This window comes from Antechinus flavipes, chromosome 4 (genome assembly GCF_016432865.1).
Source record: "Antechinus flavipes isolate AdamAnt ecotype Samford, QLD, Australia chromosome 4, AdamAnt_v2, whole genome shotgun sequence".
Taxonomy (NCBI): Eukaryota; Metazoa; Chordata; class Mammalia; order Dasyuromorphia; family Dasyuridae; genus Antechinus; species Antechinus flavipes.
This window is the reverse complement of record NC_067401.1, coordinates 194,480,458-194,496,174: the sequence shown is the minus strand read 5'-3', so window position 1 is coordinate 194,496,174 and position 15,717 is coordinate 194,480,458. Positions and strand designations below refer to the sequence as shown.

At 45.2% G+C, this 15,717-nt stretch overlaps 1 protein-coding gene across 1 annotated transcript in view; it reads left to right on the top strand.

Moving 5' to 3' along the window:
* TEAD3 (TEA domain transcription factor 3) overlaps positions 1–15,717 on the top strand; it is a 31,600-nt gene that overhangs the window by 8,993 nt on the left and 6,890 nt on the right. The window contains exons 2-7 of the mRNA XM_051996479.1: positions 4,147–4,399; positions 7,397–7,461; positions 11,144–11,206; positions 12,845–12,856; positions 13,793–13,933; positions 14,126–14,175. Of these exons, the coding sequence (XP_051852439.1) occupies positions 4,393–4,399; positions 7,397–7,461; positions 11,144–11,206; positions 12,845–12,856; positions 13,793–13,933; positions 14,126–14,175 (338 nt within the window). The 5' untranslated portion in view covers positions 4,147–4,392. The remainder of the gene's footprint in view (positions 1–4,146; positions 4,400–7,396; positions 7,462–11,143; positions 11,207–12,844; positions 12,857–13,792; positions 13,934–14,125; positions 14,176–15,717) is intronic.

Below are 15,717 nucleotides of genomic sequence, written 5' to 3'. Positions count from 1 at the left end.
CTTCCTATTTCTGGTGAAACAACCTCACTAGTGTATCATTTTACAGAAGTGGCAACTAAGGCCAAGAGAGAGAAATAAGAAGACTTGTTCATATCGGTCAAAATTGTTCAAAATCATATTATTCAAATCATATAGGTCAGTAGTGGCAGAACCAAGATAGAGATTCAGGTCCTTTTTCTTCTGTGCCATTCGGATTCCCAAGGCTTCAGGTTCAGGAGACTGCCAGGGGAAATAAAGAGGAGAACTGCCTTTGTGTAGGAGTAAGCATGTAATACTTCCACATATCAGTGTTCCTGTATGTGTCTTCGTGTGAGGGTATGTATTCGTGTACCTTACTGTCTGTGTATGTGTCTGAAGGTTAATAACTATCCTCGAACTCACATGGGTGCCTGCATGTTAGTAGCTGTGTGTTCATGTGTCTGAAAGTTCATTCCAATATAAGTACTTTTTTTTGGGGGGGGGTGTTTTTTCTTCATCCTCTTCTTAGCTCCTATTCTTCTCATTCTGAGCACCCCCTCTTTTGATTCTCCCTCCTCCTACAGCTCATCAGTTGTATGTAGTCCTGGCCAGGGGCAGCCTGCTCCCCCCCCAAGTCAGCCCTGGCTCCTGCCGTGTTCTCCTTATTTGGCCACAGTGCTCCCGAGGGGGGCGGGGCGGGGGCTGACATCACCTCTAGAAGGGGGGGCGCCAAGAGCAGGGAAGGAGGGGCAGGGGTAGGGAGTTGGGGGAGGTAGAAAAGTTTCTTTAGCTATCTCTGGGGCTGCCAGGGCCCCCCACACTACCCAAGTACTGTAGTTTTCACAGGCCAAGACTTAGGGGCTAGCTTCATGTAGGGGATAGTTCCTCAGGACTCTTTCACTGAGAAACTTAGGGGTGTGTGGGAAGCAGCTAACCAAAGTGAGGTCCCAGGAAACAGCCCCCTCCCCTTCATTTTCCTGACTCCTACTTCTAATAGATGGACTTAATCCTGGCTGCTCAGACTTGCATTTTGAGTATTTTACATCCTGGTTTCCCACCCATGAAAAAAATAAATTCTCTGGGACCTTGGGGCCTCTCTGCTTGGTCTCATTTAGCCCCCTTCCCCCTACAGCACTCACACTTCAATCTCCACACTTGTAACTCTAATCCTTTCCTTTCTAGGGGTCTTGGGGGAGGTGGAGAGGAGCTCTGGGATTCCTAGGAGATAGAGGAGAAAGAAAACCCAGGCCTTTAGGCTTCCTAAGAAACAGTCCAGGATAGGGATCAAGGACAGGAGAACTTTATGTATTGTTTTCTTTATTTTGTCTGGTTCCTTGATTTGGGATCTCTCTGTCTCTGTGTGTTTCTGTCTCTCTCTTTCTCTCCTTTTTTTCCCCCTTCCTTCCCTCTCTGCCTCCCTCCCTCTTCTCTTTCTTCCTGTCTTTCCTTCCCTCCCTTTTTTCTTTCCCATTTCTCTGTTACTTTTTCATGTCTCTGCTCCCTCCCTTTTTTTTTCTTCCTGTCTTTCCTTCCCTCCCTTCTTCTTTCCCCACTTCTTTGTTACTTTTTCATGTCTTTATTTCTGTCTTTCTCTCCTGTCAAAAAGTCAAAAATATTTGAATTCAAATTTAACCTCAGATACTTACTGGCTGTGATCCTGAGCACATTTACCCTTTGTCTGCCTCAGTTTCCTCAACTGTAAAATGAAAATAATAATAGCACTGACTTCCAAAGGTTGTTGTGAAAATTAAATTAAATAACTGTAAAATGCTTAGCACAGTGCCTGGCATATAGAAGGCTTTTAGTAAATGCTCCCCTTCTTTCTTTCTTCTTCCTTATCTTTTCTCTGGCTTTCTTCCTCTGTTTTTCCTTCAGTTCCCCTCTCTCTCTTTCCCTTCCTCTCTTTCTCCCTTCCTCAAGCTCTCTCTCTCTCTCTCTCTCTCTCCCCTTCCCCTTCTCTCGATCTTCTCTCTCCCAATCCTTTCTTTCTTCTCTCTCTCATTCTCCCTCTCTATCTCTTTCTCCTTCTCTTTTTCTGGTTCTATCTCCTCTCCCAATCTTGCAATCAGAAAAGTAATTCTTGAATGGGCTATCAGGACCTTAGGGACAGATCTATAGGTCTGCACTTCCTGGACTCCTTTGCTTGCCCAGACCTGACTGCCCCTTGGCACAAATGCTCCCTTAGACACAAAAGCTGATGCCTAAAGTCATTGCCATGACAACCAGGCACTTTCTTTCCATGATCCCAGGACATGTCCATCTTCACATGCAGTTGAAGAACAGGATTCACCCAGATATCTTTCCTGCCCGCCCCCCTTACCCTCCTATCTCGTCATCACCTTTGAGGCTTTCTCTGAGCCACAAAAGCTCCAGTTTCCTTGACTTCCCCCGTTCCATTTATGTCCCACTTTAGAAAACTTCCTTGCCCTCCCTTTACCAACTCTCACTGATTTACTCCTCACCCACACCTCAGACTGGGAGAAGGTGGCCACTTTCTTGTCAAAACAAGGAGTGATTGTTGTCCTAGGACAGACACTTTATCCTGGGCACCTGCTTACTCTAGTTAATAGGGGGTACAAACCTGGGACTATGGAGAGCTGTATGAGACCTTGGGCTGTGAGAAATTGTTAAAATTCAGAGCATTAACGACTTTATATAGAGCTTATTCAGACATACATGAGAAAGATATTATATTGTAGCAGGTGGAGCAATTGCCTTGGGTTGAAACTTTCTTTTGCTTTTCTTTGTTTTCCTAGCACTTAGCACAGTACCTGGCACATGAGAAGTGCTTACTATGTGAGGCTGGGCAAGTTATTTAATTTTTCTGAGTCTCAGTTTTCCCATCTGTAAAATAGAAATAATAATAACTCCAGTCTTATAAAGTTAATTATGAAAATCAAATGAGCTTAAGTGTGTAAAAAAACACTGTAAATTTATAAGGTGTCGATCTTGCTTGATAGCAAGAATTTCCATATTAAGAGTTCTTTATACTAGTGAAATCACAAGTCCAATACAAAAGTGAAAGTACTTTAAAAATATGAGTTATGATTGTACAAGACCATGTGAAATTGTATGATTCCATGAGAGATTATCTGACACAATGTAGTGAAGTTTCTAATATCATGTAAGGTTCTGTGGAGTCCTTCAAAAGCAGTATATGCAATCACTTGGGACTGTGTATAACTGAGGGTGACATGGCGCTGTCCTCGATGGCAACTGTAAATCTATCCTTGAACATGCCTTCCCAAGCTCCTTCCATTCCCATTGATGCCCCCCCTTCCTTTTTTTTAGCATATAATTTGGGCCACTTATTAACAAAAGTCATTACAACTAGTTCTCCTTTTTTGTGAGTGTAAATTCTATCTCCACGTGGATTGTAAATTCCTAGAAAAGAGCAGAGGGCTTCTTTTATCCCATAATGTAGAAATGAATGAGGATGGAATTTCATGGTGTCATGTTAGGACTCTATGAGGTTCTACAGAATGCTTTGAGATAAGAATGGCACTATGAGAAATGAGAGCAGAAAGCCAAAACCCCAAAGCTAACATATCAAAGATATGAAGGGAAGTTTAGCAAGAAACAAGAAGGTAAGAAGAGCCAAAGAATCTAGGAGCAAAAAAAATAAATTATTGGGTTTTCCTAAAATTCTCCTTTTCCTCTGTATCAACCATATTAGTGACATTCTTTCACTAGCCTAAGTCATTTCAGAGCCAAACTATGATGAAGCTCCCCTAGTCTTTCCAGTCTTGAACTCATTGGTGAAATGGAAAGAAGAGGTATCCAATATGGATACCTTTGTGGCCTTAAGCAAGTCAAAATCTCCCCGAGCCTAGTTTCTTTATAAGACATTGGACTAGAGGACTTCTAAGATCCCCTTGAATTCTAAATCTGTAGCTACAGGGAATAATGCTTGAAGAAGGTCACTGAAGGTGGGGGTTAAGGGCAACAGCCTGTCACCCTAACACATCCTTTTCTCCAAAGCACAAGATCCATACACCCCATCAGCCTCTATCACCATCCCTCATATATGCCTTCTTGGAAAAGAGGGTGGAGGTGGGGTGAGGGTTGAGGCACTGAGCAGACAGCTTGGAAGATGCGGGGTGGAGGGGAAAGGTGAATGTGGCTTTGGTTTGGGAAGAGCTGGTCTAGCCAGTTCCATGACCCCCATCCTGTCCCCTGTTCTACCAGGTCCTCGCGTGCCCAGCGGGCTCGAGGCCAGAGCCCAGAGCAACCAGCACAATAGCGTCCAACAGCTGGAACGCCAGCAACAGCCCTGGAGAGGGCCGGGATGATGGGCCCGAGGGGCTGGACAAAGGGCTGGACAATGATGCGGAGGGAGTGTGGAGCCCCGACATTGAGCAGAGCTTCCAGGAGGCCCTTGCCATCTATCCTCCCTGTGGTCGGCGTAAAATCATCCTTTCAGATGAAGGCAAGATGTATGGTGAGTGCCAAGGCCCATGTTAATAAAGGGAGCTTGTTAGGAAGGGCCAGAGGCGGGGAAAGCAGATAGATAGCTTCAGTGTGGAATAGATAACAGGGTGGTGACTGAAAGGTCAGGGAGGTCTGAGCAAGGTGGGGTCCACTGGGCTGCCCTGATCTCCAGTCCTCCTTTATGGAGTGCTTTTCTCCAGAGGCTCCCCTTCCATTCCCTCACCCCTCCCTGTGCTGCTCTCTGCCCCCTCACCCAGCCGGTTTGGTGAAATAACCCCTGCGCCAGCCACAGGCGAGTTTGGGCGTGTGAGCCCGTGTGTCTGGATCTGGGCCTCCTCCTCCTTGTCCTCCTCCCCATCCTCCTCCTCCTCCCCCTCCTCCTTTTCGTAAACAAGCCAACTTTGTTCCCTCCCCCAATCCATGGCCAACACTCTCCTGCCCCATCTGCTCCCTCCCCTAAAGTACTTGGTGGTTTGGGGGCAACTTGGAAAATGGGTTATCTCTGTCCCCCAGGATTTTAATATCAGGATCTCTGGGATGTCAAGGGTTCCTGACTGAAATATGGAGAAGCTTGTATTAAGGGAACTGGGAAATACGCTCTTGGCCCCAGAGCTATCACAGGAACCTAACAAGCTGGACATAAGCCTTTTCTGGGGGTAACTGTCACAAAAGGTGAAAGTTGTACTACTGGGTCACACTGTTGGTCATACTAGCTATGGATCCAAGAGAGTCAGCTGGGATGGGGGTTGGGGCTTTGTGGAGGTAGGAGATAGGATTCTAGGTTTGAGAAACCTAAAAGGGTTGGGAATGGGGAGGGGAAGGGATGCAAGTGTGGCCTGTGTTGAAAGTGTATTGGGCAGGAGAGAGATTCACATTAGCCCTTCCTTTGTTCCCCAAATCTTATCCATCTTATTTGTGCTCTTAGCCCATACCCCCAATGTGAGTTCCTCTTTTTTTATTGCCAGCCCCCCAAATCAAAAGGAAGTTTCCCCTACTTTTACAGCTCCTGGTAAGCCTGATCCAGAGCTGCATTTTTGGGATGACTCTGCCTGCTGACGTGCCGGGGCTGGCCCCTGGCCAGTTCCCCCCACCCCCCCAAACCGGCTCTCCCAGCAGCAGCCCAGACAGCTGGCGGCCACTTAAAGAGACAGGCCCTTAGCCTTTCAGCCCAGGCCAAGTGGGAAGGGAGGAGTCTCAAAAGGGAAGAGACCAAAGTAGGTAGATTGGTGTGGGAAGGGTTGACTTGGGCTCCCTGTCCCACCCCTCACTCCTAAGTTTCTCATCTCCATGAGGTTTCTACTTAAGCAGGGAGATACTCTAGGCCAGGGATTATGCTCACTGGGTTGCCTGCCTCTCCCCAGCCCCATAGATTAGCTGGGGCAGCCCCAATGGGGTATTTTTAGCCAGAGATGGAGGAGTGGAGAGGAGAAGGCGGGAAGGGAGGAGAAGGGAGGGGAGACGGAAGGGGTTGGTTTAGTCAGGGGAGAAGTATTTCAGGAATGTGACTGTTTTAGGGGAAGACTTGGGGTTGGGGGGTAACACAACTGGGATTTGGTAGAAGGGGAAGTGGGCAGGAGGAAACATGGAGAATCCTATACCTTCAGTGATATACACTCAAAAAGACACATACTGAGAGCTTCTGCACGCACACCCCCCTCCCCCATGTTGCCAAGTTCCTTGGATAGATGCCAGCTACCTTCCTCCCATTTTCCAGGGCTTGGGGCAAAGTCTTCTGGCTTCCCAAGGCAGACATCATCCCACTACCACCAAAGATGATCTCTCCACCTTCTTCCAGCTGGAAGAGTGCGCTTTCAGGAAGCTGATCAAGTGCCGAGTCACACACAAAGCATATACACACTCTCCTAAATCGCTATAGGTAGGTAGGTAGATAGGTATATAGATGGATAGATGCATTGTGCATTCATATATATCTACATAGATGAAAGATAGATCCATAGATCCATGCACGTATGTGTACATTCATACATATCTACATAGATCGATGATAAAGATAGATAGATAGATAGGCAGGCAGACAGGCAGACAAAAATGCTTACGCTTTGTGACATGCACAAGGACACACAAACATATATAAGCTTTCTCATAAATACACAGCCGTGTGTAAGGAAATGACAGCCACACTTACATTCCAAGGGGCAGATACAAGACTTCAGGGAGCAACCAAGCCTTGATAAAGAATCATTCTGAGTTGAAGAAGAACTGAAGGGATCTCAAAGACCAACTAGTCTAACCCTCTCATTCACAGAGCAAGGAAACGAGGTCCAAAACAGGGAAGTCAGGCAGAGCCAGGACTAGACACCCCCCCCACACACACACACACACACACACCCTTCCTCACACCCAAGCCACTGTTCTTTCATATGCACAGTCACACACACATGCATGGAGTAACATGGGTGGAGGAGGGATGTACATAGCTCATGATTCAGAGGATACAGAGCCATAGATATGTCTGAAAGGGACACACTGCGCACAAAAAGATGCACACAGTGATGAGGCAGGAAGGAGTGGAGAGGCTTGAGAGAGACATGAATAGACACACAGACACATACATAAGGTGTGAGTTATCCAGTTGTCTTCTTCACCTGCCCCTGTTTGTCTACAAAACCAAAAAGAGTTGTAAATAAGGCAACAGCACCTAATCTGTATTGTCCTCCCCTTTTACCCTAATGTTTCTGGCTTGGAAGCTGCTGCTGCCACCCCTAAAGTCACTCAACCTTTGCCTCCTGACTGGGGATCTGTTCCAAGCCCTCAAAGCCATGTGGTGCCCCTTGCTGCTCAGATACCCTGCTTCCAACCCCTTTGTCCTCTTGGCTTTCATTCAACTCTGTCCAACTGGTGCCACCTTCTGGCCCTGAGAGACCTGGGTCAGAATGAGAAAAAGGAAAGGAGGCGAGCTAGATATTGGACTGGGAAAGACCATAACTAATCACTTTTAGTTCTACCATTTACCTTCTGCCTGTTTTCCCTCTCCCTCTCAATCCAGGTCGCAATGAGTTGATAGCACGATATATCAAGCTAAGGACAGGAAAGACTCGGACAAGAAAACAGGTAAAGAAGCAATTTATGCCACAGCCCTGAATACACAATCATATTCACACAACTGATACACACATACACACCATGCATTTCTCTTTCCTTCTTACCCCCTCTCTTTCCATTCCTTCCTTCTCCCTCTCTTTCTCATTCCTTTCCTTTTTTTTCTCTTTCCCCTCTTTCTTTCTTCTCCTTCTCCTCCTCCCTTTCCCTCCTTCTTTTCTGTATCCCTCCTTTTCCTGTTCCTCCATCTTTTTCTTCTTCCCCCTCTCTCCTCACTCCTTTGAAAAAACTAGCTCACTATTCTCAACAATACAAGCCCCATCTCCTCCCTTCCTCTCTGCCCTTAACCTCTCTGGCCCTCAGTTTCCCCCTTTGTAAAGTGAAGACATTGGAGTAAATTATCTCCAGAGTCTCTCCAATTCTGACATTCATTCCATGCTCATTCCTTCTGCTCCCTATTTCTAGCCTGAAACAGCTCCATCCCTATTCTCTGGATGTCTTGAATTACCTCCTTTTAAATGCTTCCCCAGGATTGAAGTTTCAAAAGTTGGACATGTGGGTATTAGACTGAACTACTGCAAAGTAGAAAAAACCAGATGAGGGGGGCTGCTACAACCTGGACCAAGATCCTCATCCCCAGTTATTCTGAGCAATTTTGAATGGGACTATTCTATCGAAAACGTAACCACTTTTTCAAAATCATGCCTAATACACTATTCCCCCAGATTTGAGGTATCTGGCTCTTTGAAAAAGGAAAAATGCTGCTCCCTACCAATCCTACAGGGTATTGGTATTTTCTGCTTCTTACTAGGTCACATTACCAATCTTCTATGGACCAGGGAGATGGTGCCAGGGTCTCTACCCTCATCCTCCATCACTGTCATCTTTGGTCCTTTGGCCATACTGCTGCCAGATTTTAGGTCTTGTAGTCACTGGCTTCTTCCTCTACACTCCCTGAGGAGAATGAGATTCTTTCTATAAGGAATGGGGCAGTGACTGTTTTACTAATCCTGGCATTTCTGGTCACAGATAATGGTTTCCAGGAATTAAGCTTCTGGAACCCTGCACTCTCCCTACTTTACAATATATGCTGATGGTCTCCCCAGCAGAGAGATGATAACAATAGTGGGGATCTCAGCAGCCTGGTGTTCATCAGGAGAACCCATTCTACTCCTCCTTAGCTCTCCATGTCCAGCACTTTTGACTAGGGACAATTTCATCATCTATAACAAAGGGAGCTGGACTAAGTGGCCTCTAAGTTACTTTCTTGCCCTAAGTCCATTCATTAGGAGATAAGGCAGCCACCCCTCACATTACCACCACGCTTTAGTTCAATTTGACAAACATAGAATAAGCATTTCTAATATGCCGAGTTCTGAGTCCTTTCCTATTGAAGATGAGAAAAGACTCAGCACCTAACTTCCAGAGCAGGATGGAGAATCTTTTTTCTGCCAAGGGCCATTTAGGCATTTCTAACATCATTTGTGGCCTACGCAAAATTATTGACTTAAAGAACTCAAGCAGTAGGAGGCTATTGTACCTAGCTTTCAGCTCATCATCACTTGTAGTTGCCTTGGCAGGGCCAAATTAATTGATTTCATGGGCTGGATATTCTCCACTCTTGCTTTAGGGCCGTGCAGAGTACTGAGAGTTAGGGTAACTATAGCATAGATTTGAATCTTGGCTTTGACATGTATTACTGGTGGGATTTTAGTCAAATCATTTACTTAATCCCAGGTTGCTTAATCAGTTTTCCCATCTGTAAAATTGAGGAGATGATCCAGATGGGGGATGGGGAAAGGAAGGAATTGGACTAGATTATTTCCTTGCTCTGAATCCATGATTCCATCATCTCTAAGTTCCCTTTTAGATATAGGGCTTAGGAACTACCATGGCCAAGAAGAACTCACCAAATAACAGGTTCATTTTGACAAATGTGTCCCTGAATGGGCTGGGAGCAAATCTATTCCTATTAGAGGTAGAAAGACAGTTCAGCTTTGAAAAAACTACTTGCCTAATTCTTTCACAAACTGGGAAACTATTTCTGCATTAATCTTTTTTGTATAGCTGAATTTTCACACCTCACATCTAATTTAATCTGGGTCCACCTACAAATGGGGAGACAAATAACAAAAACCTCACATCTAAATGAGCTTCCTAAAACTTAAACTATTACATACATGCCATGGGAAGCAAAGAAGAAGAAAGATCACAAGGGCTGGGAAAGCCTGAAAAGGTTTCTCTGAAGAGGTGAGGTATGAAAAAAGTTTCCTAAAGAAGCAGAAGTTTGAATGGTGTAGTCAAACGTGTGAATAAATAAGGGGAGCAGGCATCCAGCAAGAATTGGAGCAGAGGCATTATGCACAGGGTAGTCAAAATGAAATAAAATAGAACCAGCAACAGGCAAGTTCATGTGGTTTAACTACAGTAGAAAACATTAGATTTTTAGTCAGAAGATCTGGATTCAGGTGTCATATCTGATAGATATTGGTTATGTGATTCTGAGAAAGCTACTTGACTTCTAAACCCACAGGTAACCTATCTATTTTGGCAGAGGGAGTTTTCCACATGAGGATCCCCTACCAAAGAAATCACTGTTTGGCCTACCCTTCCCCCAAATGCTTACACAACTTGCCTCACAGGATTGCCTCCAGGAGAATATTTTGTAAAATAGTAGGAAGGCTTTAAGTATATGCTTAAAAAGAATGAAAAGGACTCATGAATCTCCTTTCTGCTCCGTTCTACCTGCACGGACAAGTAACCTCCCCTCTCTGTGGGTCAGTTTCCTGATCCATAAAAAAGAAGGGGCTAGACTAGATGTATTTAGGAACCTGTTCCAAATCGAAACCATCTGCATGAATACAGACTGTCATAATGTTATCAGGCTGAGGAATTTAGACATAATGCTTCAAGAGAAAAGAGGAAGCCAATATAGGTTTGAACAAGGATAGCAGTAGGATTGGTAAGCAACAAAAAGGTTGGAAGAATAGTGATGCCTTCAATAAAAATAAGGAAATTTGGCAGAGGATATTATGGATGAGAAAAATGATGAGTTCAGTTTTGGACATGTTGAATTTGAGACATCTTTGAAACATCCAGTATAAAATGTACAAGAATAAATTGGTGATGAAGGACTGAAGCTCAGAGGAGATTGGGGCTTTTATTTAGATCTTGGAGTATTTGGTATAGAGATAATTAAATGCATAGGAGTTAAGAGAGATAGAAAAGAGAGACAAGAGTTTAGGGGATCTGAGTACCTACAGAGTTATAAAAAAAATTTAAAAGAAAAAATGGGACATAGGGGTTAAGAGAGAGATAGAAAAGAGAGACAAGAGTTTAGGGGATCTGAGACCTTTGGAGAGCACCCACAGAGTTATAAAAAAAATTTAAAAGAAAAAATGGGATTGGTAGAATGGGTAACTATGAGATGTCCCTCTCTGAGTGTTACAATGGTGTCTACATGTTTATAGACTTATACTCCCTGCACAACCCTTTTCCTCAGGACCACAAGTTCTGGGACACACTTTGGAACCCTCTGGACCAAGAAGGTGTTCCATTGGACTCAAAGGTTTTCTTAGGACCAGGGCCACCCTGGCCATGGCCCCTTTGTCACTCCAATCCCCATGGGCCTCCCCCACCTCCCTCACTTTCTCTGTGTTTTCCTCTCTGGCCGGACTTGGGGTGGTGCCCCTAGGTGTCCAGCCACATACAGGTTCTAGCAAGGAAGAAGGTGCGGGAGTACCAGGTTGGCATCAAGGTATGTCAGCACCTCACCCTGGTCTGGGGTCTCCAACCTCTGCCCTTCCCTCTTCCCAAGCCCGCCATACAGCCCTTCAACCTGCAGCATGGGCAAGCGACTTCCCCTGCCCCCTTCTCTCCTCTCCGCTCGCTCCCACTTCTCCTCTGGCTGACGGCTCTGCTGTCTCCCTCTCCTTCTGCTCTTTCTCTGCAGGTCTCTAGCCACTTGCAGGTTCTAGCCAGGCGGAAATCGAGGGAGATTCAGTCCAAGCTGAAGGTACGGGTCCCCCACCACCCGGCCTGGCCTCTCCTGGGGCCTCTTGGGCCTCCCACTGGCCCCTTCCCATCCCTGCCTCCTTCCAGCTCTGCAGGTTACCGACCCTGCTTTCTGTCCCACAGAACACTTGCCAAATGTTCCAGGGCCAGGAAGGGGAGGGAGAGGAGGCCATAAAAAGGCCCCTGGGTAGAGGGTAGCAAGTAGGAGGAGTTTTTCATTTTCTCTGCTTTCTCAGGGGTACCCTTGAGGGCAGAATGGGGATGATGCTAAGGGGATCTCAGTCCCAGCCCAAGCAGGAGGAAGCAGGAAGAAGGCATCTTTATCCTCTGGGATAGAGAGCAGATGAAGAGCAGATCAACCAGTGCTGATCCCAGGGATTTTCCCACCTCACCCAGACCCCATTATAAGGAGGAGAGAGAAGGAAAATAGGCGCAGCATCTGGCGGTCTGAGGGCCACTAGGGCCGATCTCTCCTCTACTATGCTTTTCTTTTTTTTTCTCCTTCCCTCCTCCTTGCCACCGCTAACTAACCGCACTGGGGCTTTGGGAGAGCAGGGTCAGGGTTTGGTTATGGGTTATTGGTAGTGGTGGTGGGATCATTATAATGGATTGCTTCATTTCCCTCCCCCCGATCCACCCATTTTATCACTGTGGCTTCTGGTACAAGGATGTTCTGATCTGAAAGCAGATCATGGTCGCAAAAGACCTGAGCCTTCTAGGGTCAGGTCATATTCAATTCCCTGCTCCTTAGCCCCTCCCAAAAGGCATGTCAGTTCTGGTTTTGCCTAGTCCTTTCCCTTGGGCTCCTAAGAGATAGACGGAGATGTATTTCCCCCACCCCCCACTCCATAGATGATTCTTCCCTTCCCAAGTGTAGTCTCCACTCCTGTTGTCTGACTCCTATAAACTAATTAGACTACTACTGTGGGCAGTCCCACCCCAATGTCCCTATGTCTACTGCTATTATAAGACTCATCTCCTTGCCCTAGTTGTATAGGGTTTTCCCAATTCTCACATCCCAATTCCTCATCCCAAGTCATACAACCTGTTTCATCATTCCATATTTCCATCCTCTCCCATTCAGTTCCTTTTAGTCTCCCTTGAGTACCCTCCTTCAGAGACTCCTGGGCCTTAAACTCTTAACTCTAATGAGTGCCCTGGTGACATTATTAGAAGGCCGATGAGTGTCTCTAGTGAGAAGCTACAGGGAAATGGAGCATGGGAATAGGAAGCTAGATTTCCCTGGATCTCTCCCTACCTATTTAGTGAGTGCTGAGAACTAGGGAGCCATTGGAGGGAAGAGAGGGGAATGGAGAGGGATGATCCTCTCCCTCTATCCTCTAGTCTTCCTCTGACACAATGTTTTCTTTTTTCCTCACAGGCCATGAATCTGGTAAGTCACAATCCCATCCCCTACTCCAATCCTTCCTCTTTCTTTCCTTGCTTCTTTCTCTGGATGATGGAGTAAGAAAGGTCATTAAGTATATATTATAGGTTGAGTAAATTGAGAGAAACTTAAGTGAAGACCTATCTTGGCTCTCATCTTGGTTCTGGTGCCTGCCAGTTACATAACTTTAGGCAAATCATCATGTCTCTGGGTCTTGTTTTCTTCATTCCTAAAATAAAGATCCTATTTCCTTCCTTATTTATTTTCTGATGCCAGTTCTAGAAGAAGCAGAGGTGGATAAGGAGCCAGGCTTTGAGCCAAGCAAGAAAACCCAGGTTCAAGTATTGCCTCTGACCCATACTAGCAGTGTAACCCTGGGCACAGCACCAAACTTGTCACCAATTTAGGCAGTTCTTAAGATTATAAGTTGCAGAAAAGGTTCTGATCCATATTGATAGAAGCAGTTCTCTACCCTCACAATTTCTATACTATCCCCATTCCCTTTTTAGGATCCTATGAAGTAGTGGACGTGGGTGCTTTGGAAACTATAAAGCTCTCTAAAAGTATAAGGTCTGACTCCCTCATTTTACAAACAAGTAAACTGAGGCCTAGATTGATGAAGAGACTTGCCCAGTGAATTAGTGGCAGAGGCCTTATCCTGGGCCTTAAACTCAGTTCTTGGTTCAGTTCTCCTTTCCTGCCCTTACATTGTCTCCCACTCAGGCTCTACCCTGACTCCAGCCCTTTCCAAACAGGTTTCTTTGATGGATGTCCACTAAGGGGGCTCCTTTTCCTCCCCACTTCCAAAACTCTCCAGATTATTTTCTGTTACAGTTACAGGAATGCATGTTGGGAGATAGAGGCATGCATGAGTCTGGGAATGATGTGTCATAGGTTGTCAAGTGAGCCCTTTGATCTCATGTCCCCTTTCTTCTTCCCCAGGACCAGGTCTCCAAGGATAAAGCCCTTCAAAGTATGGCTTCTATGTCCTCAGCTCAGATTGTCTCAGCCAGTGTCTTGCAGAATAAACTCAGCCCGCCTCCCCCACTCCCTCAGGCAGTTTTCTCTGCCGCTGCTTCACGGGTAAGTACAGGGGACCACAGGGATTGGGAGAGGAGGGGATCAAAATTCAGGCTTTCAGGAGATAGAAAGATAGTCTTGTGGGCCTACAGTTCAGGGGAGAATTCACAACAAGGCAAAGTGAGGGACTGGAGAACTTGGATTCCAAGCCCGATGGTATGGGGCTGAGTAATTCCTTTCCTCCTTTCTCTACAGTTCTGGAGTGGACCCCCTCTCCCGGGACAGCAGCCGGGACCCTCTCAGGAGTGAGTATTTCAGTCAGCTTACTCCTCCCCTTCCTCACCCCACTTACAACTCCTCATCATTGCTCCAATCTGGATCCCTACTGTGCCCCCAGCATCAACTTCTCCTGAAGCTTCAGCTCCATCTTGAAAACTTAAGAGCATGAATTTATGGGAGTTTGGTCTAAGTCATTGTAGATGAGTGTTACTTAATTAGCCAGTTAAAAGTTTATCTCTCACATGGGTAATTAATCAGTCAAAAGTTGTTTGTCAGTCCAGCAATCCAAAGGGGGAAAAATTTTTAAGAACATCTGAAGGAGTGAGAATGACACCTTATGTGAACAGAGGGAGAAGAGAAAAGGAAAGAAGGAAGGAGTCATTTACTCAGCATATCATGTAGTCAGTCAGTTGGTCAGTCAGTCTCTTGGTCAGTCACTTTGCTCTATTAGTCAATTATGGAACAGTGGGATTAAAGTGCTCTCACTGGATGAAATGATCCCCTACCCCAGTCACTTAGCTTGTCAGCTAAATAATCAGTTGGTTGGTCAAACATTTGGCAAATCAGTTACTTAGCTAGTGAGTGAGTCAGGACCTTAGTCACTTAACCAATCCCTTAACCAGTCAGTCAGTTTCCTAACTAGTCATACAGTCACCTAACTGGTTAGTGAGTCACTTGGCTGGACTAGTCAGTCAGCTAATCAGTCAATTACTTAATCAGTTACTTAGGGAGGGAAGGAAGGAAGAAGGAAGGAAGGAAGGAAGAACAAAGGAGTCAGGGAGGAAGAGAAAAGATTTTTATTAAGTATTGTGATTCTCAGACTTTTTGGTCTCAGGACTACTTTATCCTAAAAAAAATTTTTTCCCAAATAATTATTTCAACATATTTGAATATTTTCAAATAATTATTTTTCAAAAGTTTCAATGAGCTTTTATGGGGGTTTTCTTTATAGTAGTATTAAATGAGTTTTAACCTCATAGAGCTCATAAAAAGGTCTTGGGGCCCCTTTCAGGAGTCCCTTTCAGCACTTTAAGTGTAATTGTTTCAACATTTACTATATGCCAAATATAGTGTTAAGCTGGAGCCACAAAAATAAAGAGCAAAGACAATTCTTGCCCTCAGAAACCTTACGTTCTAATGGGAAAGACAATACCAAAGGGAAGTAATGGCTAGAGACGCCCACTTTGGTCCTGAAAATTGAAGGTATAGGGAATGGAATTGTAGGAGAGTAGATTGACATACTTCACTCAGAAATAGTGCAGAGTTGATTTGATCATGTTTTCTGGTTGGGTCAGTTACTTAGCCAGTCAATCATTTAGCCAATCACTCTTAACCACTTAAGCAAATATTTATTTAAACAGTCAATTAGCAAGTGTTTCTAGGCCACAGTTAGAACCCCTGACACTGTCCTTTGGTGCCCAGAATAAGGAGGTAGAACAATAAGTATGTATTTTGTGTGTGTGTCTGTGTGTGTGTATAGAGAGAAAGATATACAGAGAAAGAGACAGAGACAGAAACAGACACACACACACACACACACACACACACACACACACACACACCCCACA